Source organism: Furipterus horrens, unplaced genomic scaffold, assembly GCF_987537825.1.
Source record: "Furipterus horrens unplaced genomic scaffold, mFurHor1.1.pri manual_scaffold_4, whole genome shotgun sequence".
NCBI lineage: Eukaryota > Metazoa > Chordata > Mammalia > Chiroptera > Furipteridae > Furipterus > Furipterus horrens.
In genome coordinates, this window is record NW_028327174.1 from 28274669 (window position 1) to 28299839 (window position 25171).

Genomic DNA, 25171 nt, shown 5'->3' on the forward strand with positions numbered 1-25171 from the left:
CTTCAGCACACAGACCTGTACAGTCAGTTACTCTGGTGGCCTCTCCCATGAAAACAGGCGAACATGTTATCAGGGTGTGTGATCCTTGTCAGGTTGCTCCTCGGTGCATTTTCAGTTTGTTCTCCTTTGTGGAGACAACATTTGATGTAAGCAGTGGTTCCTTGGGTGACAACTTTGTCACTTGTCTTTCAGGGCTACAACTCATCTCAGGAGTATATTGCCACACAGGGACCACTGCCTGAAACCAGAAATGACTTTTGGAAGATGGTTCTACAACAGAAGTCTCAGATTATTGTCATGCTCACTCAGTGTAATGAGAAAAGGAGAGTAAGTGCCTTGCGGGGCTGCGCCCACTTAGCGGCCAAGTCCGCACCAACTGCTGCCGTGAAGTGAGCACTTATTGTGCCCCAGAAACTTCTTGCTTCTTATTTCACGTTACAATAATCATGTGCAGAACTTCAGACACAAGTACTTTCGTCTTCCCTATGTGAGTGCAGATTTCATTTCTTCCCCTGCTTGTTTGTTGAAAATGTCGCGCTATTTGCACCTCAGGTGAAATGTGACCATTACTGGCCGTTCTCGGAGGAGCCCATAGCTTACGGAGACGTCACGGTGGAGATGACCTCGGAGGAAGAGCAGGATGACTGGGCCTGTAGACACTTCCGGATAAGCTATGTAAGTCACGATGCTCAAGGTCAAGTGCTGTCCCCAGGCTGAGGGAACACCCCTACCCCAGGTGACAAAAGACCAACCCGCCATCATACAGAATCATGAGCTCTTCAGGCTTTGCAACACCGCTTCCTTCCCAAGAAAAGGATCACTTTCAATGTACTTGTTCCCCATTTTTATCAAGAATGGAGTGGATGAAAGGGCTGGCCAGGACGGCCTGAGGAGATGGAAAGACAGACTGCCCTGTTCCATCTCAGGTTATCCCCGTGCCATAGAAGACATGGCAGGGAGCCATTGCTCACCAGACCTCACTGAGGGGGCTCATGCTCTCATTACTTATACTAACCATATCTGAGTATAATTAGGATATACAAGGCACATACAAATTATTTTTAATCCTCATCCAAGGTTATGTTTATTGACTTTAGAGAGGGAGGGAGGGAGAGAAAGAGAGAAACATCAGTCAGCTGTCTCTGAGTGTACCACGCCAACTGGGGATCAAACCCACAACCTGGGTATGTGCCCTGACTAGGAATCGAACCTGAAACCTTATGATGTAATGGCCAACATTTCAACCAATTGATCAATCCAGCCAGGGCAAAGCACACCTGACTTTTAAATTAAACATTTAAACCATGATTAAATAGTTTGGGTTTTGTTTTGTTTGACTTTTTTCCTTATTTTGTTCTGGTTTTTTAAATTATTATTTCAAAAGTACTTCAAGGCATTAGCCATCATGGTTTCATATCGCTCTTGAAATGCTAATGATTTCTAATTGTTAGGATGCCCAAAGAGTCTTTCTCTCCCATCAGGCCTGCCACTTCTCTGAGGATGAGCTTGGAGCATATGCAGAATATCTGTGTGCCTGGTGAGGTGCTGGCATCACCCACAATTGCCTTGTGGTAGTTTTCACGTAGAGCAGCCCAGAAAATAGGAGGGGACTTTTACTAGTATTCTCCACTTGAACATACTCCTTGCTAAGAACAAACTTTAATAGGAAAATCCTCATTAAAAAGCTGCTGCTTAGAAACAGCCCTTCCTAAACAACCTGTGACCCAATTGACCACTGTCTCTTTTGTGAAGCCCATGAGCTAAGAATGGGTTTTATACTTTTAAATGTTTGAAAAAAAATCAAAACAAGAATAGTATTTCACATGAAACACTGTATGGAAATTATATAATTCAAATGTTGGTGTCCATGGATAACAATTTTTTTGCGACACAGCTACACATGTGTTTACATGTTGTCTTGACTGATTTTGCACTATTCAGGCTGGAGTAGTTGCAACAGAGACTGTAAGACTCACAAAACCTAAAATATTTATTATCTGCCCTGCATAAAAAATGTTTGCTCAACCCTAATATAGACCATGGAACCAAAGATTGTCCATTATCAATACAATATAAGCATTCATTAACTACCTAGTTATTGATATTTATAAGCAATAAATCACTTCTTAGCCACTGGTAGTTAACAATGGTTTTGGCTACATTGAGAAGTTAAGCAAATCCTTCTATGACTCTTAACAAACAGCCTCATGCTGTTCCACTTCTTATTCTGTTCCCTAAATACATTCCTACTGAGTCCCCACTTCCATATCATCTCCTTTGTTAACTTCCCCTAGTCTCAAGAGACCTTAATCCCTGTCCTCTTATGTTCTGGTCTCATGGATATTCCTTCATCACAGTACAAACACCATAGATCATTACAATTCTCTGGCTTCATGTCTGCCTCCCCCAGTGTGAGTTTTGGAAGCAAGTACCCTACTTTAATAATCTTTGTAATCCCAACCCTGAGCCACTTAACAAATATTTGTGAAATGAATAAAGCAGTGAATACACAAATGATTTCAAAAATAATAAAGTACTTGGAAAGCATCAGTAGATTTCCATCAGAGAAAATAGTTGACAATCTGAATGCAGTTTGAACTCTGATTTCTTTCTTGGTGATTACAGGGGGAAAGTACTTGGGAACAGATAAATATAAAACAAATCTTTCACTGGGTGTGCATCTTGGAGGAAAAATGCAGAGCACAAAATAGGGTATGTTCCTTTGACAGGGAGGAATCGTATAGATCACTGCACAGTGAATACTATGCTTCTTGCCCTCAGTCTTAAATGATAACCTTTTAATGACAAGCACATGAGGGGCTCGAACATAGACATAAAATGGTGAATCATTTTATTGAATCTGGTAAGGAGTTTATATAGCATTTATAAGCATTAGGTGCCAGAGTGCCACCTTTTGGCCATAAACAGCTGTAATCTAAATTTGAACTTCCTAGATGAAGGTTCAATTGCTAAAGAACATCCTGTTGTGCTATTCTATATGTGTTTCTATATTGTTTCATTTTTGTTTATACTCTTTTTTGTTCCTTCCATACTGATATGTGGAAACTTTTAGACTAGACTACAACAAGGTGAAATTACATAACTGAAGAAATCAGGGTAAGAGAAATTTGTAAAGTCTGAATAAGATGTAACCAGAAGAAGGAAAATTAGTCACTTCCACTACTTGAAACTTGGCGTGAACTGAGTAAGAACTGGAGATAAAAACAAAAAACAATAAACAACAACAACAAAAAACCCCAGCAATAACTCCTTTGTTTCCTTGAGGTGAATGAATGTGCCTTGTTATTCTGATACTAAGTCCTCCGTCTTGCAGTTACAGAGAGACTGATTTACGTATTTTCTATTGTTGAAACATCTTAAATTTTTTAGCTGGATACATTTTCAGATGAACTATAATGTTTCTATATATAACCTACATTGTTCAAATCTTTGTGCTAAGCCTGCCATCTGCATTTGAAATGAAGGAGCATTTTCATGAACTTTTCTGGGCAATCAAAAAATATCTAGTGATTGGGCATCCTTAAACCCTCATGGTGCTTGTTGAGTAATGGAGTCATTCTGCAAACTGGTCAGGCTTGGGCTGTTTCGATGCCATACTCACTGCAGACAGCAGCTATGGTAGCTGGCGTCTTTACAGACCTCAGGCTCCAGTGTCTAAGAAAGAGTCCAAAGTGAGGGAGGCACTGTGTACAGCTCGGGAAGTGTGGCCTTAGGTACCAAGGGGACAGTGGGTCTAGTTAAAGTGCTAATATTTATATTTACATGAATCTTATTATATATTTGTTTATATACTTCATTTGAACATTTATTTATATTTATACAAATTTTATTCTACCCAAGACCACTGACTCTTTAGAATACATTTCTCTTTTATACCTGAACCTATACTTTAACTCCAAACTTATAGTCAAGCCAAACTCTTCTAAATTATTATATGCTATTTTATCCACTGAGTGGATCCTGGGCTCTTACCAAGTTTAGGGGGTGGCGGTGAATTAGATCTTTGTGAGGCATGGATTTGTAATATTGATAACAAGAGCAGAATAAGTCTTGATGCTTATAAATTAGCAGGGACTGAAAAGAGTAAACCTTGAGGGATCCACATCCTAATTGATATTTATTCAGGTTATAGGGAACAATATACACGCTGGCAAAAGTAGATTGACAGTTGTTTGTGTGGAAAAAGATATGCAGGTTATGATTATTACAATAGCTTTATTAACTCAAACGAATGACACAATGGCACAGTAAACCTACCCCTGTATAGTTGATGGATGGGTTAATAGGAGTAGGATAAATATACAATTTACTAGGATTCCCAGAACCGACCATTTAATTGCCCTGAGCTGGATAGAGTGGCAGTAATGAGGTAGTAGTGGTAGTGATGATAACAGCTGACAGGTACTATCCTTCACACTTCATCTCCACAACAACCCTTGGTATAGGTCACGTTACCCTACAATACCTGGAAAGACCCTTTTTAGATATGAGAAAATTGGTGTGCGGTGAGTTGGCTGGGTAAAGCTCCCTAGTACCAGAGCCCAAGACAGGGATTGTTAAATAGGTAATTTTTTTTTTTTTGGGGGGAAAGTGTAATCTTGAAATTCTGTAAGGGAACAAAGAAAGCAGAATAGGATGGAGACGGGAGAAGCCAAGTCAAATGTCAGGTGGGCCCCTGGGAGAGTGCTGGGGCGTGAATAGCACCATAGAGTTTGTTGTCCCTCCCTGCCATAATGGGCCCAGCTTTTTGTACCCCATTATCACTCACTAGTAGCTGCAGAATGCCCTGAGCAGGAGAACACAACCTCTTAGGCATTTTCCAGCAATGCAGCTCCCCTTAGTGGGAGACAACTGTGAGAAGCTGCAGCTATATGCTGCTGACAGCAGCTGGGAAGGGGGACCCACGGGGACCCCAACAGCACTTTCCACCGTGTTTAATTCATTGGCCAAAGCTGATGCAATTACTAAATAGCAAAAGCTGGGATGCAAACCCTGATCTACTTAAGTTCTTATCTTTACACAAGCATGGGTCAGCCTATTTATCTCACTAGTCGAAGCTTTATACAGTTAGTATGTTTTTCAGGTCCTGCCTTGTGCCAGACACAATGCTCAGAGCTGGAAAGGGAAGTGTACAGACCAGGAGTGGAATGCGGCTTTACCTTCTCATGCCATTAGTGTGTGAGCTGCATGGAGATCTGGGCCATTCTGACCCTGGACTGAGAGATTAATGCTTGCTTGCTCCCCTACAGGCTGACGAGATGCAGGATGTGATACATTTTAACTACACTGCATGGCCTGATCACGGAGTGCCCACGGCAAATGCTGCAGAAAGTATCCTACAATTTGTCCATGTGGTCCGGCAGCAAGCAACAAAGAGCAAAGGCCCCATGATCGTGCACTGCAGGTAACTTCATCACATGCATTTTCTGTTCAACACCACAGGCTTTGTTTTTACCAAGAAAAGAGCCCCCCTGGTCCATAAACTACTGATCCAATCATTCTAGCAATAAAATTATTTATGATTTTTAAAAAAATTATAATTAACCAAGGTCTTACTAGATATGTTCTTTACTTCTAGTATGACCATCTTATATCCTATAACCTTTGATAAAGATTTATTATTCCCTTTTTAAGATGAAAAAAAAACCCTGAGGAGTAGAGAGGTTAAGGGGTTCACACAAGTTTGTGCAACTCTAACATGGACGAGTTAGGGCTCAAATCTAGGCACACTGGTCTCCATGCCATGCCTTTAAGAATTATGTGATATTACCCTATCCTAGCAAGGATGCTGAGTGGTTTGTAACACATCCAAATAGAAGGTCAAATTTAAAATAGCTAACCACAGCCCAAGAAAATATAAACAGACATAAAAGCCAGGTGAGGGCAAGAAGAAATGAGAATGTTCAGCTCATTGAGATAAACATAGCTGCTACCGTTGCTTTCCGATAATGCCTTTAAATTTTCAGATAGTTAAAATGAAAGGAAGCATTATGACCTAATGCCCTATCAAAAAATTGAGGATCATGCTAATTTCTTATGGGAAGAGTTATCTTTGAATTTAAGCTTTCTTTTCTACCAAGTGAACAGAGCTCCACCAAAAGCCATTGGTATGACATATTATTGTAAAATTTTTATGCAGTCTTTGAAGAGCAGGGGATATAAATCTGCTCCCATTGTATAGCAGAGATACAAATATGATAAAGGTGTTAGAGAAGGCACTGGCAGCCATATCAACCTAAGCAAATAGAGCTACAATCCTGGATCTACCTAGCACCTCGGCCTCTGTGAACTAGAATGATTGGGTGAGAGAAGGAGAGAGAGAGAGAGAGAGAGATGAGTATGTGTCTCCCTGAAAAGAAAAAATGCTTCATAAGCTATTAAATTTCTGATCAGTTTCTGAACCACTGTTTAGTCTTACAGTGGTTTCTTCCAAGAGTCGATAATAAAGTTCCTCAACCGTGCGGTCAAGTTCATGGTTTCTTTCATAGCAGGTAGCAGGTACAGTTCTGGATGTATGTGACTTTGCAGGTGTTCACCCAGGGAAGACCACTCTACCTGAGAAGATAAGTTCTAGGAGGGAAGGGTTGTCCAGTACAAAAAGCAAACGAGGGCTCTGAACTACAGGCTTTTACTGTTGAATTTCTCTTCCAGCGAATTCTATATATAAATTAGTTTTGACTTCCTCTTTTCTCGCATTTCATCATAATGCAAAGTTTGCAATCACTCAGAACGAAGAAAAGAAGAGCTGACTTTAATATGTAGAACTGAGAATGGCAATTGGTCAGCACAAATCACTTCACTTCTCCATACTTTCTCTGAGTGTTAGCTTTCATGGACTGTAATTGACGGTGTCCAAATGTTATAATTGACTTTGAGACAACAACCTAAAAGGGTACTGGGAGATTGAAGCACTCCTAGGACTCACTAGAAGGGAAGATGTGCTGTAAAGAAGGTGTGGGGTGGTGAATTCAGCCTAGGGTTGAAGGCACACACATTGGTGTGGCCCCAGAGCCAGAGCTAAGGTGTGGGCATCTCACCTAGACTTCTGAGCTGCACGTGGGGCTACTCAGAAGACTGGAATTGTTTTTGTGTCAAGCTCTCTGAGGGCAGGAACCAACTCTCTAGCAGGTCCATATGCAATTACAGTATTCCCTCACCTATCGCGGGTCTTACGTTCTAGACCCCCCCACGATAGGTGAAAATCCGTGAAATAGGAACCTTACAGTTATTTTAGTATTTATATATATTTTAAGGCTTTATAAACCCTTCCCACACACCTATAAACCATTCCCAGTCTCTTATTAACCTTTCCCACTCCCTTATTAACCTTTTCCACACTTTTATAAACACTACTTATGTTCTTAAACATATTCTACACTCTTAAACCTTCATAACTTTAACAACATATGTATACAGTACCGCAAAATCCTGCGCTATAGTGAAAAATCCATGATTAATCATGAAATATAATATTTTTAAAAATCCTGCGATACAGTGAGGCCACGATAAGTGAGCCGCGATATAGAGAGGGACGACTGTACTCCTTTTCTCAGGAAGCAGGTATCCCCAGGCAGGGGAGAGAGGGGAGGCAACGATCAGAAACGTGCTATTAGAAGACACGCCAACCACAACTGCATAGTTAAAAACTCAGTTAAGTGGATAATAGTGTCTCGAGTTTAGTCTTTTTTCTCAGTGGTGCTACCTGTTTGGTTTTGTTTTTAAATCACCAATTTGTTTTCAATAGTGTGGAAGCACTGAGTAATGTGCTGTCTAAACACTCTTGCAGCGCTGGCGTTGGCCGGACGGGAACGTTCATTGCCCTGGACAGGCTCCTGCAGCACATTCGGGAGCACGAGTTTGTGGACATCTTAGGGCTGGTGTCCGAAATGAGGTCGTACCGAATGTCCATGGTACAGACAGAGGTAGGAATGTAATCAATATGTATCTTTATTTTTTAATTTTTTTGTTTGCAGTTTTTTTTTTTTTTTTGCGCTCATTGTTTCTGGAACATATCATTGCTCATATTATTAAAATACTACATACTTATTGAAAAATTTATTATGTGTAGCAATATGTATTTTTAAATAGTATCTTTACATTTGCCCTTGACTGAAAAAACATCCTATTATTCCATCTCTTGTTTCAAAACAATCATCTCAAATATTTTTTGCACCTGCTAGCCCCAGTTTCTTATTGCACACATTCCAACTGCTTCAAGGTGTCAAAAAAATAGATATTAGCTTCTAAAGACCATTTGGTGCACAGTTCTTGTGCTTTTCTTGGTATCATATGCCCTTTAGTAATTCAGAGCACATGATGTATCTATAATATAATAGAATAAAACCTCTTTGAACCAAGCGAGAGTTCAGGACTGCCAATTTGGGTAAATGCCTCCACGTGGAGACCGTGAAACTGATGTGATTTAATTTATGTTAGAAATGTTAGATTTGATTCAAAAGTTTGTCATTAGTTTGTCCGCATGTGACTCTTCAGTGCGCTTCAGATCATGATCGCGGGTCGGATTTATGCTCTCCGCCCCCAACCTACTAGCACTTCCGAGTCCGTTGACATGAATGAATTTAGTGTTGAAACAGCATGGCAGCATCCCTAGAAACATCCACACTTCCTCCTCCTCCTCTTCTCCTAAGCCCCTCCTCCCCTGAAACTTCAGAAAGTGGTCCGGCTGAAGCAGCGCCCGGGTGCCCGCAGACTGCACGCACGGCCTCAGAGCCACACTGGGTGCGCACTGCGTGGGCCTCAACACCCACGCACAATAGCTGGCTCCTAATCCTAGTCACCCAGCCGTACCCGCAGCTTCTTCGCTTCAGGCCCACAGTTGTCCCTGTTTGGAAAGCATGTGTGTGGGAGGAACAGAGTAGAACCCAACCTGGCCAGATGCCTGTTCCTGAAGTTCCAAGGGGTTGAGTGAGCACTGCCTGGATTTTCCTCGTGCTTTTCACAGGCAGCAGCACTAGATGTCAGCAGAACTCAGAGGCCCGGGCCCGGCAGCGCTGCTGTCCCCAGGCTTCCGGCTTCTCCTTGACAGCTCTTTTCTCTCCTGCCTCCCCACACCCCCTCCCTGCAAGGCTTGTCTATTTCTGAGCCAAAGCAGGATCATACCACTTGGAAAAAGTAACCCATTCACATTAGCTGTCTCGTGGATGATAAGGAAGTAAGTCATGTGTTTGTGCCCCCACTTCCTTAGCCCATTCGCCTCCCAGGCCTGTTGCCTTGTAATTTACTGCTGCAGGGACACGAACCTTGCCTCATTTGAAATGCCCTGGTTCCCCGGAGAAGCTCCTACCTGATGATTAAATGGCACTTTATGAATCGGTCCATATTTTTGGCTTTCACTTCCATAAATTTATATCCTAATATGTGATTAAAACTCCCCATTAGGTATATTAATCCCTGCGCTTCAAAGGGCTGCTCTTTATATTAAGTATTCTGGATTTGAAAAATTGTCTGCCACGTCGACTTAATTTATACCCTTTATAACTTTATAGACTTTGATTATAGTCTGTTTGCTTTTGACTCTCCCAGTACGGAACCTTAATCCCTTTTTAAATAGCACCTTCACGTGGTAGACCCTCCATCCTCTTCAGCTCATGATCTTGCCTCCGGCGTGGTAACCACACAAAACTTGAGCGGCCACTGTGTGCCTTTCAGCAACGCTGAGAAAATGTTTTCTTCCTCCCAACTTTCTTGCCCCAAACTTTGGTTGTTTGGCAGCCTTTGAGGTTGACATCTCTAGGGAAATGGTCTTGTTTAAGTACGATATCACTCCCCTGAACTCTGGTGGGAAAATTCAAAGTCAGCAAGAGAGCCGAGGTCACTGCGGGTTACTTATTTTTCCCACCGTCTCAAGTCCCTCTTGACTTCCCTCGGGATTGGGCAGTGGGTCTTCTCTAGCTCGAGTTGTGTATTTATGTGTGGAACATCTTGTCCATGCACCCTTGTGTTCCCTCCTTGTTCTGCCCTTTGGGATTCAACCTGTATTTTGAATGTCGGGATTTTCCTGACATCCTCCTTGAGCCCCTTCGCAGAACAGTCCTGCTGCCTTCTGCTTCACTGACGTTCATAAGTACAGAGCAGAGGAAAGCATTATTTTCTCCAGTGTTCTCACCCTAGGGTACCCCTTTGACACTAATGATTTTCAAGAGGCCAGCTGATTTCTGACTCTGTGTATGTACAATGTGTCAACCATGTGTGTATTGTGTACCAGGTTTCTTTCCGTGGCCAGTTTCTAAGTTTCCTCTCTCCTCTCGAATTCCCATCACTTGGATTCCACCACCCAACCCCCTTCTAAAAAGAGCTGAGTACTTTCAGTCCTCTGGCAAAGGCAAAAGGTGCATAGCCCCACTTAGGCTTGGAGGGAGATGCCGTCCTCTTCCCTGAAAATAAATAAAAATAGTGGAAGTCACTGATGACATTGGTTATGTCCTCAGAGGCATATCTCAGGTTATTGCAGCCTGTGGCATGTGCTATGTTTGATGTGCCTTCCTTCCCTTTCTCACCTCACTACCGCCTCCCTCTCCCTTCCCTCCCCCCATTATGGGCCTCTCCACAAGAGCAGTGAAGGGTAAAGAAAGTCGGGTGGTCTGGCCAGGCCCCATGAGAAGGCCTGGGTCCCAGCATGGCCACCGCACAACTCACTCTGCCACTCAAAGCTCCGTTCTTCACCTGTAAACTGTGAATGACAGCGTTCACAAATCACTGTAAAGTGTACATTATGTGAAAAGACAAAATCTAGTTAAATGCTTTGAAACTCAAGTGCTACGTGTGGATGACACTCACCTCTCTGGAGGCTCTCTGCTATTTTTATCAAACGTTTTGTTTGATTTTCCTTTAACAGACTTTCCCTAGAGGTCATTTAGGGCTTTGCTTTGAGTAGCCCATCCTGATCGGCAGCTTTGATTTCTCAGGAACCCTCAGGGACCTTTCCGTAAATAGTCTTTATTACGTTTTCTGTAATAGGCTACGTATTTTTTTGTTGTTGTTGTTGTTGTTTGTTTTTGTTTTTGAGACAAAGTTTGGCCATAGACTAGTCCTGGGTTGAAAAATAAGGCAGGCTCTGGCCTTATCTATGTCCAGTGCTGGCACAATGGAGTTGTATGATAAGGAGAAGAGGTAGCTTAGTTATTGATGTGCTACTATCACAAAATAAGGGCATATATTTTCTCTAGATCTTGTTGAAAAATACAGGTGAGGCTGAGGAAGCAACCCAGTGTAGTTCAAAGTATTAGCCTAATCATTTGTATAAAGTTGTCATATAAAATGCTCCTTAAGATCCTATGGATATCTTGACTGGTTCCTATTCAAGAGTTGTTGCTAATGGTACTATTTATAGAGAAAGTCTGGGAAATAAAGAAAAAGGAAAAGACAACGACTCTCAATATTTTGGCATATTTTATCCCAGCCTGCCTTGAAATATAACTTTCACATAATTATGGTCTTCTGTTATGTGTCCATATGCCAATTTTAAAATTTAATTTTTCACTTAATATTTTGCTATGTGTCTTATCCCAAATTGCTCCAAATTATGTAAATTTCATTTTAAAGGCTGAATGATGTTTCAATATAGATATTCCATTGATTACTTAAACCATTCTCCTTTCTACGGGATATTAAATTGAATTCTTTTCCACTTTTTTACTATTTCCTATGCTCACAATGCCATTTTATTAGCACTTTATTTATTATACTTCCACCAATAATACTAAAAATGACTGTTTCAACAAACCTGGGCCATCATTGTTACTTTTTCCCCTTAGCTTTGCTCACTATATAGGTAAAAACAATTGTTTTAATTTACATTTTTGATTACTTGGCTATTTTTTGCATATGTCTTAATATTCTTCAGTTTCCTTCAACAACACTTAATAGGCATTAAGAATTTTAAAAAAAGACATAGTCTATGCCTTCCAGGAAGATTTGGTTTAGTGGTCAATGTATTTTATTTATATATTTGTCAGTTTAAGTGTGTGTTACTGTTTTGAATGAATGTTAAACAAAAATAAAGATATAAACATTGTCATAATTTTATAAAATATTTTCCCTCCTAGTATCTAGTTTGTCTTTTGGTTTATTCTTTTCAATTTTTAAAATATATACAGTAGGTTAAGTATTTTTTAATAATTTATTCCATTGCTTTGACTTCAGAAAGTCCTTTCTTAGAGTAATTAGAGAGGAATTAACTTACATTTCCTTTATATTTTTATGGCTTAATTTGTTAAATTTCCTGGACTTTATTTTGGTATATTATGAATTGAAACTATTTTTTTTTCAAAATAGTCCACAATTTATATTTTGAATATTCATAGCTTTAACATTAAGTAATAATGGTCTTAGCTCTATTGTTATTCAAAATATCTTTACAGTTGATTCTCTTGAATTTTCTAGTTATAAAATTGTCTCCTACCTAATGAAAATTGGTTCCTTTGACATCAGATCATACTTAATACTGTCGTAGCATCACAATATTATCTTTGCATGTATTTGTACAAAAATACGTTGCTCTGAAACATGTCTGTCTTTGGCTTCAGGAGCAGTACATTTTTATCCATCAATGTGTGCAACTTATATGGATGAAGAAGAAGCAGCAGTTCTGCATCAGTGACGTCATCTATGAGAATGTTAGCAAGTCCTAGTTACGAACCCAGAGCAGTAAGTAGGGAAAAGCTCATCATGGGGGAGGACATGTTAGGATACAAGAGGCGGCAGTAGCCACTTGTGTTGACTCTGACCTACAGAGGTGGTCACAGGGCGGTGGGCGTAGGGAGAGACACGTACTGTAGCAGATCTTACAACTCAGTGCTCCTTGGTTTGTGGGCACTACATGAAGAGGCCTGACAGCTCACAATGATTTGACCTCCATTCCTCCCACCATGAACCTTAACTTATTCTAATTTTGGCTCTGTGCCTGGGACATCAGGATGTTATTACCCACTCTGTTTATCTAGACATTTTGTGCAAATATTTTATTGATAACAAAGGGTCAAAAGGGATTATAAAGAATATATGAACTGAAGTAAACATCCCAAGGAAGAAAATATTGACAGTAGTTCAGGATAGTAGAGTCTAGGAATGCTTCAATCTTACCCATTATAAGAACTTCCTTGAGAACTTCACGAATACATTAGTAATGTGTTCAATGTCATGTGCTCAAATTTTGACTAGATGAGATTTTACAGGTGTACGTCATCTTGATTGAAGTAACAAGTAATCCACCTCTTCAACTTAGTAAGCAGTGTTGGAGCAGGACCATTGACAGGGTGGGGAGAGGACAAAGGTGCTTGTGGGAGAAATATGGAAGCAGCAGCATGTGGGCCAGTGGGTGGCAGGACAGGACTAGCATCGCACCTTTACATCCATCAAGAAAGAGAGACAGAGAACACAAAGAGGCAGGAAGGATAAAGAATAAGGAAAGAGAATCAAGGGTTCAGGTTAAGACATTCAGATCCATAGAAAGTAGGAATTACACAGAGAAAGATGCACAGATAAAGTAAACTACATCTCCCTGGGCTCGGCGGGGTGGGGGTGGGGTGTTAATGTAATGTGAGCTAGTGATGGAGTCAGAGGAAGTTGCTCTACTTCCAGCTACAGGGCGGGTGAGGTGCGGCTCCGCCCTCCCAGGCTGCTAACCATTTCTCTCTCTCATTCACAGGACAGGACACAAGTGCACCCATCCTCCTTTGCTTCTAGAGTTCGGGGGGGAGGGGCTGCTAGCCATTTCACTAAAAGGAGCTCCTGCTTTGTAATATGTGGCCGAGGAGATCATTTATCTCATAGAAGCACCGAGAAGACTTAGCCTTAAAGAGACCTACAGTGTCTTTTGGACTCTTTCACGCCTGGACATTTAATAACGGACCGAATTCCACTGAACACCGAAAGGTCCAGACACTCCGCAAAGGGCAGGGAGCACAGCCTCTTCCGGAGTTTCATTGGCCCTTTGCTGGTTGGGCTGAGTTATTTCGTTGTTGTTGTTTTCAAGTGCAATAATTTTTGTATTGTGTGATTTTATCAGAAAGTGGAATTGTTTTCTGCCCCCACGATTGCTCAAACCCATAGCCCAGGAAGGAATAGGCACTGTTAGTCTAAAACTATACCTCATTGTTAAAAAGAGGCGTGGCCACATATAAAGACATGGTAATTCTACTTCACAAAAACAGAACCAGCAGTACCTGCACTCCAACGTTACGCTAAGGGATCGGGAGCAGGGAGGGTAAAAAGGGGGAGAGAGCGATTTTACCCAGTGTTCAGCCCCCTTTCTTTTCCAAATATGAAAAGCTGTAATTCAGCTTCAAAGTAGAGTAGAAAAAACTATTTAAGTCTTAATTGTCCCTAGTTCTTGATGCTTTTCTTCCATATTAACAGTTAAGTGTTTCTTCCTTGGCCCCCCCTAGACTAACGTCACACGGTCCAGGTTCCTTCCCCACAAACCAGATCTGATTCCGAAGCCGTGGAGGTCTGACTCTTCCAACTCCATTGCTATCTGAGCAATCCTGGTGCCTAGACTTCGCATTCCATTCTCTGCTCGCCTCCGCACACGGACAGCTGTTTCTGTGAGAACTATACAGGATGTGAAAACGCACTTTCTCTCCCGCAAACAGCTGGGAGTTTATGAAGTTATGGCAATGAACTGCAGCATGCAAGGACAATTACTCGGCTACTTCCTTTATTGTTTTCTGTATATTGTCAAGTGTCACTCCCAATTTCGACAGAGATTTCTTTTGATTTGGGGGGCTTTTTTCTTTCTTGGTTGTCAGTTTTATTTTAACCAGTGTAACTAGTAATATTTTATCCCATTCTTTAGATATTGTATAATTGCAGTACATGATTCTGTATTTGACATGAATGCTGTCAAAATGGACATGGATGGCATCGTGAAGCCTGTTAATTTGTGTCCCTTCCTGAGAAGTAAGGGGTGACAGTATGCATCTACAAAGGAGGACATTTTGCGTTGAGAGTACACGAGCTGGCTGCCTCACTGTGGCGGTGTGGCTGTGTGAGCCTTCCCACGTGGGCTGCAGGGGGCCTTGCCCCTCTCTGCATTTCAGATCACTGCCCCTTGCCCTGGCTTCCCTCTGTTCCTGGTCATCTTTGTGAAGCCACGGACGTAGGATCAGATTAATATTTGATCAGTGACCTCAGTAATGGTGAAGAATGCCAGGTGAACAGCTCTGCACCCCACAGTCTTTTGTCACTGAGAAGGCCTGGCCACAGCAGACCTTGGCGCGGTTCTCTGCAGGTCCTGGCCAGCGAGGCGAAAGCTCGCCTTGCGGGGGGAATGGCAGAGGGTGACACAGCCTGTGTATGAACAGCTTGGGCTCCTCAGGCTTGTCAGTTTCACCTGCCTCCCTTCCTCCCCTTTTCGCCTGGATGCTGCCCCCTCTTCTTCTCATTGCCCCCCCCTTCTCACTCCCACCCTTTATATCCCTTCTTGAGCAAGTTAATAATGTATCACTCCATTCTCAGGTACATACACTGCTAAAGAAGGGTGGCAAATGTATGTGCAACATTCTTAGATTTTCACACAAGGACAGGTCAGAAGGGGAGAGTGCCACCTTGGATGAGCCAACAAGATGCGTGGGTGTGGTGGAATAGATTTCCAATTTCCGTGGACAGGAATGTTACTTCCCCTGAAACTTAAAGCACTTCATAAATATTTCATGTTTGTCTTGAGCACCCCTTCACGGTGGGGATCAAATACTACCAGATCAATTTTCCCAAAAGAGAAGATGAAGTATCCAGACTTAAGACTGAAGGTTCCGAGTTGAGACTACAGGAAGGTCACACTGAAGCATTTTACCAGGTCACCACTTCAGGGTCTCACTCCTCAGGCTCTGTCACTGTTCCTGCACTAGTACAAGGTGCCCCTCGATATGTGAGCTGATGGTGAGAAAAGCATCAATCTGTCAGAAGATTTGGGTTTTAATCTTGACAGATGACTTTGGAAATTCTCTCTCCCGAGTCTCAGTCAATAAACTTTTGAAAAACCTAGTAACAGCTCCATATTTTGAGGGTATAAGGAATATCAGATATGACAATTCCCCCAAAACGCTTTTACATCTTATCCTCTCATGGACTGTAAGGCTTAATTTCTCCCCCAGGCCTTAATTTTAAACATTGAGAGGGGAAACTGCCAGGGTCTCTGTATTATTATTAATTTAAAAAATCATCTTAATAGTGTTTTTTACTGAACACAGAGGGATTAGAAAATGCAGTTCCTAATAGTCTATATGGCACAAAGCCAATTTCTGAAGTTAGCTGAAAAACTACCATTGGGGTCTAATTTATAAATTTAATAGCTAACACCAATATATCCATCCCTGCAGATTATATAATTTTATTTAACTTTAAAAAGGAAAGAGTGATAAATGACAGCATTTTCTTGGATAACATTCTAATTCAGGGTTTACAGTTTCCCACTACAAAGTCAACATTGCCCCAACTCCCCTAAACTTAAAAAATTTTAAATCTCTTAAAAACCCATTTAACCTTTTATAAAATTTTAAACCAGATTTTATAATGCCTCTCTTTTTCTAAAAGCCCCTGTGCCTCAAAAGGCGTGCATCTCTCAAAGCAGGCTGTGGTGTCAATATGTAAAGTGGGGGCTGGAGGCTTTGGCTCTGAATTTTTTGCGGACCATATGATAGCCGCTTGCTAGAGGGCTGGACTTCAGCCAAGGGGTTAAAGTTACTGAATCCAATCCCTAAGAGCCAAAATCCTCCCTGCTTTCTAGCAAGGAGGCCTTCCTCTCCACCTCGGGAAATGTCTGATGTAATGTGTTTCAAATTAGCTGGCTTGTTTCCTAGCTCACAGATCGCTAGTCTGATACCTGGCACAGGCTCGGAGTCCAGAGGCCATACCCGGGACTGAACATATCTACGTTGGCCAAAGGGGTTATAAAGCAACAAAAATACAACACATGCGAAAACTGCACACTTCTACCCCGGTTTCTTAACAGCCCCATTTGGAGGCATTCAAAGGGAACCTAAGCCACGACCTCTCTGATGCCTGGCCTTTTGTTTTCAGTTTTAACTGGTGCTCTCACAGGCCTGAGCCTGGTGAGTCACTTGATTAAAGATGGGGTATAATGTTTAGCTCTAGGAATTGTATCATAAGCGGGACATTAACAAACTGAAGGTTGTCCAGGACAGGGTCACTAGAACCATTAGGGATGTTGAAAACAACAGGTCATGGTGACAACACCTGAGAAAAGTGGGGGTGTTAATCTGGAATAAAGGAATTCATTCACTCATTCATTCATTCATTCATTCACACATTGCACAATGTTTATCGATGTTGAATCAATCAATCAATAACCAATCAAATAGTTCACTACATGCAATGTGCTAGGCACCATGTAAGTACAAATGGTGCCATGTGCTGATTTTTAAAAGTAGCTTATGGAATCAGAGTTTCATTGCTGTTTTTGAAAGGACAAAAAAAATCGTCTTTTCCAAGACCTGGTACCTCTTCCTAGATGAGATATTCCAAGTTAGCCTACCCTCCTACTCAGAACAGGACCCTCCTCAGACACATCCCTGGCAGACAGCTAATTCTTTCCTACTGAACAGTTTCAGTGTGTGGCATTGCCACCTCCCAAGGCAGCCCACCCCTTCATTTGTCAGAAAGCACTTCCCTCTGTTGACACAGCTAAGGCCCTTACTACCATCAAGGATGTGCGTCTATGCTTCTCATGGATATAGGCTTGAAGCCCACATCCACATCCCCTTCAGGGCAAAAGGGCAGGTGCCAGGAGCATGCCACGGCCCGGGGCATGAAACTTAATCATGAGATTAAAGCTGCCCAGAGCTTTAAATAGAGCCATTACACATGACTCCCAGGGGAGGGATGGTGGATTTTTTTTTTTTCTGATGTCATAAGCTCTTTATATGCCTATTCTCTTAATTTCTTAAGCGTACTCATATAGCAGGCAAAGAAATGGAGAAGCAGTTAGGTTAAGTAAAGTATAGCAACTACTGGGGAGTCTAGCCCAGCTCTGTCTCGCCAAAATAAAAGCCCTTTCCCCCACCACTTCATGCTGCTTCCCATTCATATTTATCACTGATAAACTACAGTAGAATTAATACCTTCATTTAAGATAATGTGTTTAATATAGAGGGTAACTTTTCAATGTGGGAAATAATAAATTTCTAACCCTCTAAGAAAATAACTTTACTTAACACCCCATGTCAGGGACTATAGGAGGGGCTTGGGAATGAAGATGGATGAGACAGGGTCCTGCTTCAAGGAGGTAACATTCTGGCAGGGGAAACCGAAGTGAAACAAAGGTCAACAGTGTTACAGGTGTGGTGACAGGGATACAGAAAGCATCCAATGTAGGCCCAAGAGAAGGACAGGAGAAGTTTCTCTGGAAGGTCCAGGAAAGATGATTCTGCCACATTAAGGTATTGAAGACTATGGAGCCACATTGAATAATACTGATGATGTACACTCATTCCTGCCTTCAGCCAGTGGTCATAAAACACCCACTGCTTCAGTCCCTGGGGCCCGTGTGGATGACCCAACTTCCCGCCCTGCCCTCTGAAGCTCTTTTTCCTGGCTAACTCCAAAGTGAAAGCTTCTTTCAGGGCCTCCACAGATGCTTGTGTGTTACTCAGCAGGAGCCGCTGGGTTTACTGTTAGTGCAAACGTTACAGTGCACTGGGGCTGTGTTTTCCAGCCACTTGCAGTTACTTCTAGAAAACGGAGGGTAGGCAGAAGTGACTCCACGCCCTGGCCCCTGATAATCACCCAGGAGCAACCTTTTATTTGTCTCCCCCCACCCCCAACAGAGACGCTGGTGCCAAAGACAGGAGCCTGGGTCCATGAATCACCGCCTGGAGAAGGAATACCTGACTGCAGGGGCCCATGATGCAATCAAGGAACAAATTTCTATCATGTTGACACTGAGATTTTGGTATTGTCAGCTACAGCAGTCAACCTGTCCTTAACTCATATGGCAGCAAAAGGACACCTTTACAGCCATGTTCAGCCTCAGTTACAGTGGAAGTTTTTCAGGGCAGTGGTGTGTGACTAATAAAATTTCCAGATGCCAGGTTAAAGATGAAACAGATCAGAGCAAGGTTAACCCACAATGCAAACAAGGACTCAAGGAAAGGCCACAGAATAATGATGGTTCTTTTAATAAATAAACTTTTGTTAAAATATATGCATTCTTCTCCAGAAGTGGATTTCCTCCAAGTTAGAGCTCTCCTTCTGTTTTTCTCTCGTCTCTTTCCAAACTCCATAACAAGACCATTACTTAAGCAACTCACTAGAATGTTTTAGCCTCATGCAAGGCTATTGGCTCTGACTCAGAGTCCTGGATTCCTATGAACAATAGGCCCCACAGTGGTTTCACATCAATAAAAGCCCAAAGGTACTGGAGGCCAGGAGGCTTGGCATGTGGATGATGCTGAGCAAGCCAGGCCTCTGGCTTGTGTGTTATGCTGAGTTCCAGGGCAGGGATAGAAGTTCAAAGCCAGCTGACACGAAATAGTTTTGTGCAGATTTAAGAACACCACGAAGTCCAAAGGGCTGTTTCAACTAGGAACAGTTAACTGTAACCCCTACTGCCTTTACTAATACAAAACACAATGGTCTTGGAAGGGCTCCTTCATGTTCAAAACCAAACTAGATGACATCCCCCCTTAACCAGTGAGCTTGGGCAGCAGTACAAACAGGGCCGAGCAGTGGAGCAGTTTAGCAAGAGGGACTGGGTGGAGAAAGATTTGAGCTAAGACTGCAACGGACTGTGACTCAGTTGTCTCATCTGTGAAATGTACTCAGTAACAGTAGCTTCCTCATCGGGTGTCAAGAAGATAAAAATGGTAACTTGTGTCAGGGACTAAAAACGGTATGTGGAATAAATTAGTAGTATTATATTGCACAGCTCACCAGTATAAGCAAACCTCCCACAGTCTCCAAGGGCCATCCTGGAATTCTTGAAGAAATTTTATAAGAGCACCTGAAGCTGGTCCCTGAGCTGGACTGGCTCAGTTTCCCCAGGGTGACACCTGAAACACCATCCCCTCATACACATAGTCTCAGACCTCCAAACAGAAAGGAGGCACAGCCTGTGACCCAGGGTGGGCTCTTGTGTCACAGGCAAGCGGTGCCAAAGCAGGAGCGGAGCCTCTCAACCGGAGGCCTGGCTTTGTGCTTCACCTCTCTACTACCAAGCACATCAGCAACGTGTGTATTTTGTGTCCCTCCCACATAACCCAGGCTCGAAGGTTTCCGAGGCAAGCAATGGCAGGGCCTGACGCACGTTCAGTGAAAATACCTGCGACTGTGCAGGCAGTCTGTGCACACTTGTCTGACAAGCTGGCTATTGTTCTAAGACAAAGAGCTAACCTGCACAAATGGCAATATGTAACGCGCAGGGTTAAGAAGAGAGGCTTGGCACGAGCAGGCACCACTTGGGAACACCATTCGCTCTCTCGGAACCAGCTTCCTTGTTCCTAAGTGGGAATAAGAAGCGCGTCCTCCACGGGGTTGCGCTAGGGATGAAACGTGACGCCCTTGGCGTGGTGCCTGGTGGTCTGGGCCTGCTGGGCGACATCCTGGGGGAGTATACCCTCCCGAATCGCAGCAGCTGTGCCCTGACTCTTGGCAGCAGCGTTCGCTCGAGGAGTCACCTACTATCTCTTAGCCGAAGTGTTCACACAAAAAGAAAAACAAGGAGTAACTACCTTGTAGAGTTGTGGTAAAACGCAGAACTGGTTGTGAGGGTTGGGCGGTCAGCAGGGAACAGACGATGTACAGTTGTCCGACTCTCTCTCAGCGTGGTTAGACCACCCAACCCTCCCACTCACTCCAGCACCGAGACTTCTCCAGGCGAGCGCGCCCACTTGATCCAGGATCCCCTTGAGCGCACGCCGTGCCTGAGGCCTGCTCCCCGAAATAGCGTTAACAATGCTCCAAGCTAAGTGCAGCCAAACTTGGAGTCAGCAACTCGGTCAGAGGCCTCATCTGCACACACGTCTGACAGAGATATGCGAAACTCAGTTTGGCAAATGCTAAATGAAGTGGGAAGCATCTAAGTAATCCAGATCACTATTGAATTTGCATTTTGTAAATCCATTGTGCTGTCACCAAGGCAGAAAATAAGGAGTCGTTTCCTTGTATCTTTCCTGTTGCTGCAAGACTAATGAAATGAACTATCCAAATGTCTAAATGCTTCCCTTTAAGGTTGGTTGTAGAGAAGAGGCAATAATCTAACTTCCCTGTGCCGTCTTCCTACTGTAAAATGTGTTTCAGGATAGCGGGTTGCTACAAGTTGTTCATACTCTAGACCTTCTCACCTTGCAAAAGGGCTGTGCTCTGTAAGCGAGGCCACCAGTCGTGGCCACTGTCTCAGCCTGTGGTCCAGCGGCTCTGCTGCTTTCATTCGCTCACTAGCACAAGTCAAGCTGAAGATCCTGCCATTCCCATGTTCATGGAATAAGCCATACCACAGGTTAACACACAGTACATGCATGTCCATTCCTGGTTCTGGGCTATCACATGGAAGACAGGAACCAGGACCAGCTCATTTTTTCCCTGATTTATTGGTATTTTATATAATTTTTACTCCAAAGCATTACTGTGGAACACGGAGATGACATGCAGAGGCCATTTTCCTATCTAAACAAATAGTGCTTTGAAGAGGTGGTCAGCCACCTGAAATTCCCCAAAGATGTAAATGACTGTTGAGACCAAGAACTATATCTCCTGGTCTAATTATTGCCATAGAATGACTGGCTCCCAACCTACCTTCATGTTCACCTGCAAGGGTCTTTGCGGAGGAGGCAATCTGTGGCATCTGGGCTAGTGATTTCCAAATGAGGCTCCAAGCCTCCTCTCCACAGCTTCAGTGAGACAAACCCTGACGCTAGCTAATTTATACAGTGGGGCACTATATACAATTTCATGTTTAAAGAATGCTTTCTGCTTAAAATTTTTGTAATGCACTGGCCTATGATAGTTGGAAGAAAAGATGTGTAGAATATATAAAAGTTGAAGAGAATTGAGTCTAAATTTAGTTATTCCACTTAACTCTGTGGTTTTGTATAAGCCACTTAACTGTATCTGAGTTTCAATTTCTTCATCTGTGAAAGCGGGGATATCTGTGAAACTTCTCAGCACATATGTGTTCAGTTCTTGCTTCCCTTTCTTTAAGAATAGATAGAAGGGTAGGTCTTAGCCTATATAACCAGCTAAGAGAAAGTAATGTTAAAATAGGATAAGCTATAAAGACCTATAGATATTAATGGCTCAATGCGTGTGTGTGTGTGTGTGTGTGTGTGTGTGTGTGATGCCTTATTTTTCCATTATCTGAGACTGTGTTCATTTGTGGGGATAGGAATGATTGACGCTGGAGAAATTATGTCCCACTCCACAGCCAGGTTTGAGGCACAAGACTTGCCTGCCTGAGGTTTACTTGGGGCAGCCCCGAAAAGCAGCATAAACGGGGCCAAGTGCCTGGGAGGAGAGGAAGGAAAGAGCCCTGGGACTCACCTGGACCAGGACCATCTGGTCCTGGCAGGATCCCTGGTTCATTGCCAACCTCATCGCAGTGCCAGATAAAGGTGATGTGCCTAAGGACCTTCAGGCAGCATCTCAGCTATTGAAATACCCCAATGGATACAGAAATTCAGATTCAGTAAGTACCTCAGTTCCCTCGGAGCACCTGATAGCCACATCGTACCTCAACAGCATTTACAGTCTAATAGTGTAGTGCTTAGTAATTACTTTGATCTTGTCAGAATGTTACTAGCTTTACATTTTATAACCTTTTTTCCTGAAAATGTGATGAGATAAACCTGAACATTTGGGTAGTAGTAGAAGATTGATAACTGTGACCCTCTCCACCAAAAAACTGAGCACTTCCCATAAAACTGAGCTCAAGGCAATTGGCTTCTTCAGCTTTTCCTGTGCTCAGCTCTGACAATGCAAAGGAAGAGAGTCCAGGAAGGAGGCTGTGAGGTGATGTGGGAGGGCGCAGGTCTTGGAGAGGCCTGCAGATATGGGATTAAGAAACCACCAAGATGATGGAAAGATAATGGGTGGGGAAAAAAGATGTGAGTACAGATGGAAATTCCTGTCTCGGATTCAGAACTGTTACTTGCCCTTTGGGAAAAACTACATTTCACAAGAATAAAATCACAGCCTCCGAGACATTAGCAGCGCTGATGCTGGGGTGTAATTTTGTCTCAGGAGATCAATAAGACTAGTCTAGGAAAAAATAAGGCAAGCTGCACAGTTCTTCAGATTGTATGTTCTCTGAGGGCAGAGGATATATCTAGAATTCTCTTTAATATCCAATTCTTAAAGTAGACACTTCCTAAATATTTCTTGAAAGAAAGTTGTCTTCTCCTACTTAGAAACTACCAGTCTTGACATAAACCCCTTTACTGAGTCTGCACAACTTTCTAATAATATTCCTTATGCAAGCGTCCATTGAGAAGAAAGTGAGCAGGCCCAGTCCTGATGAGATCTCCACCTAACCCCCAATGCAGCCTCTACAAATTTTAGAAAACAAGTAAATCTCAAATTTTCCTAGAGAAAAGTACAAAAGGGAAAGCTTTAAGTCATTAGAGTGTCTCTCACATTGGTTTCCCATGACCCAGTGCTTCTTTAGGGGGAATAAAAACCACTGCTCTCCTTTTATCAACACAAGACTTGAATCCTGGGATAAGGAAACTCAGCAGCCCTGTGCTTGGGGACAATTTCCCAGCTCCCGTGCAGCACCTAAATCCACGCATAGCGAGTCAGTCCTGCTGAACCGAGGAGGCCAAGATCAGAGTTCAGGGCACTGGAAGTGGCTGCAACCTCCAAAGAAGGACACTAGAGTGGAGGCAGTTGTGCAAGCAGTGGCTGCAGAAATCTGTGAGTCCACCCAGTCCACACAGAGAGCAGCATTACCCCACGCTTATCAGAGTGGCTGCTACAAGGTCGAGAGTGGACGAGAGCTACCAGAGGTGGCTGTGCTGTGGACACTAGAGGTCCAGCCCGGCAAAAGAGGAGAGACCTATTTAACACTCTTAAACACCCTCGGCATCCAGTGGAGATACAAAGTATCCTGGGAATTCATCCCCCCCCCCTCCAAAAAAAAGAAGTATTTCTTACAAGTAAAACCTCCACAGTATAGACTATTTTCTTAAAAGATTTTATTTATTCATTCTGAAAGAGAGGGGAAGGGAGGGAGAGAAATGTCAGTTGGTTGCCTCTTCCACACCCCCAATCAGGGATCTGGCCTGCAACCCAGACATGTGCCCTGACTGGGAATCGAACTGGAGACCCTTTGGTTCACAGGCTGGTGCTCAATCCACTGAGCCACACCAGCCAGGATAGTGTAGACTATTTTTGACATGTACATAAAAAGCCTGAAATCAAGCCTGATCAGATAATGCAGAAGAGTTCATAGATAGCCCCATCAAGATGATGAGACCTTTTAAAATGCACTGAACTTACCATGAGCCATCCTAACAAAGCATAAAACCAAAGGTATACAAGTCCAAAGTGATCAGCCAATATAGAATTGCTTGCTAGCACAAGAATGAATATTTTTCAAAGGAAGATAACACATTCTAGAGTATCTAAAACATATATACAATATCAAATATGTAATACATATTATTATACATGCAAAGAAAGAAAAAACTAGGACCCATAGTGAGGGAGAAAAGAAAGCAATCAATAAAAACTGAGCCTAAGAGGGCCCAAATGCTGGATTTAGAAAGTAAAGATTATAAAGCAGCCTTTATGTGTTACAGAAACTTTTTAAAGTTGTTCCTAGAATTCAGGAGAAATGTTATTTTAATGCATGAATGGATAGAAAGTCTTAGCAGAAAAATGGAAGCTAACATGTAAACTGTAGAACCAATAAAATACAATAACTGAAAAGAAAAATTCTCTAATTGACTTAACAGCATACTGGAAAACAGATCATAGCAGAGGAAACACAGAGCTGGTGAATCTGAATCCATATTGTCAAAAATTTTCCAAACTGAAGGCTGAGGAAAAAAGATTACAAAAATAACGGAGATTCAAGGATCTCTAAAATGGTGTCAAGTGGCCTAACATACATGCAATAAGAGGCTGAGGAGAGTAAAAGACAAAAGAGCAGACAAAAATACTGGAAGGAGTAAGGGCT

At 42.6% G+C, this 25171-nt stretch overlaps 1 protein-coding gene across 1 annotated transcript in view; it reads left to right on the forward strand.

Moving 5' to 3' along the window:
• PTPRO (protein tyrosine phosphatase receptor type O) overlaps nucleotides 1–16510 on the forward strand; it is a 198760-nt gene extending 182250 nt beyond the window's left edge. Inside the window, exons 22-27 of the mRNA XM_090275111.1 lie at nucleotides 193–327; nucleotides 553–675; nucleotides 5271–5425; nucleotides 7808–7943; nucleotides 12567–12687; nucleotides 14427–16510. Coding sequence (XP_090131237.1) covers nucleotides 193–327; nucleotides 553–675; nucleotides 5271–5425; nucleotides 7808–7943; nucleotides 12567–12671 — 654 coding nt within the window. The 3' untranslated portion in view covers nucleotides 12672–12687; nucleotides 14427–16510. The remainder of the gene's footprint in view (nucleotides 1–192; nucleotides 328–552; nucleotides 676–5270; nucleotides 5426–7807; nucleotides 7944–12566; nucleotides 12688–14426) is intronic.
• Nucleotides 16511–25171: the final 8661 nt, after the last annotated feature.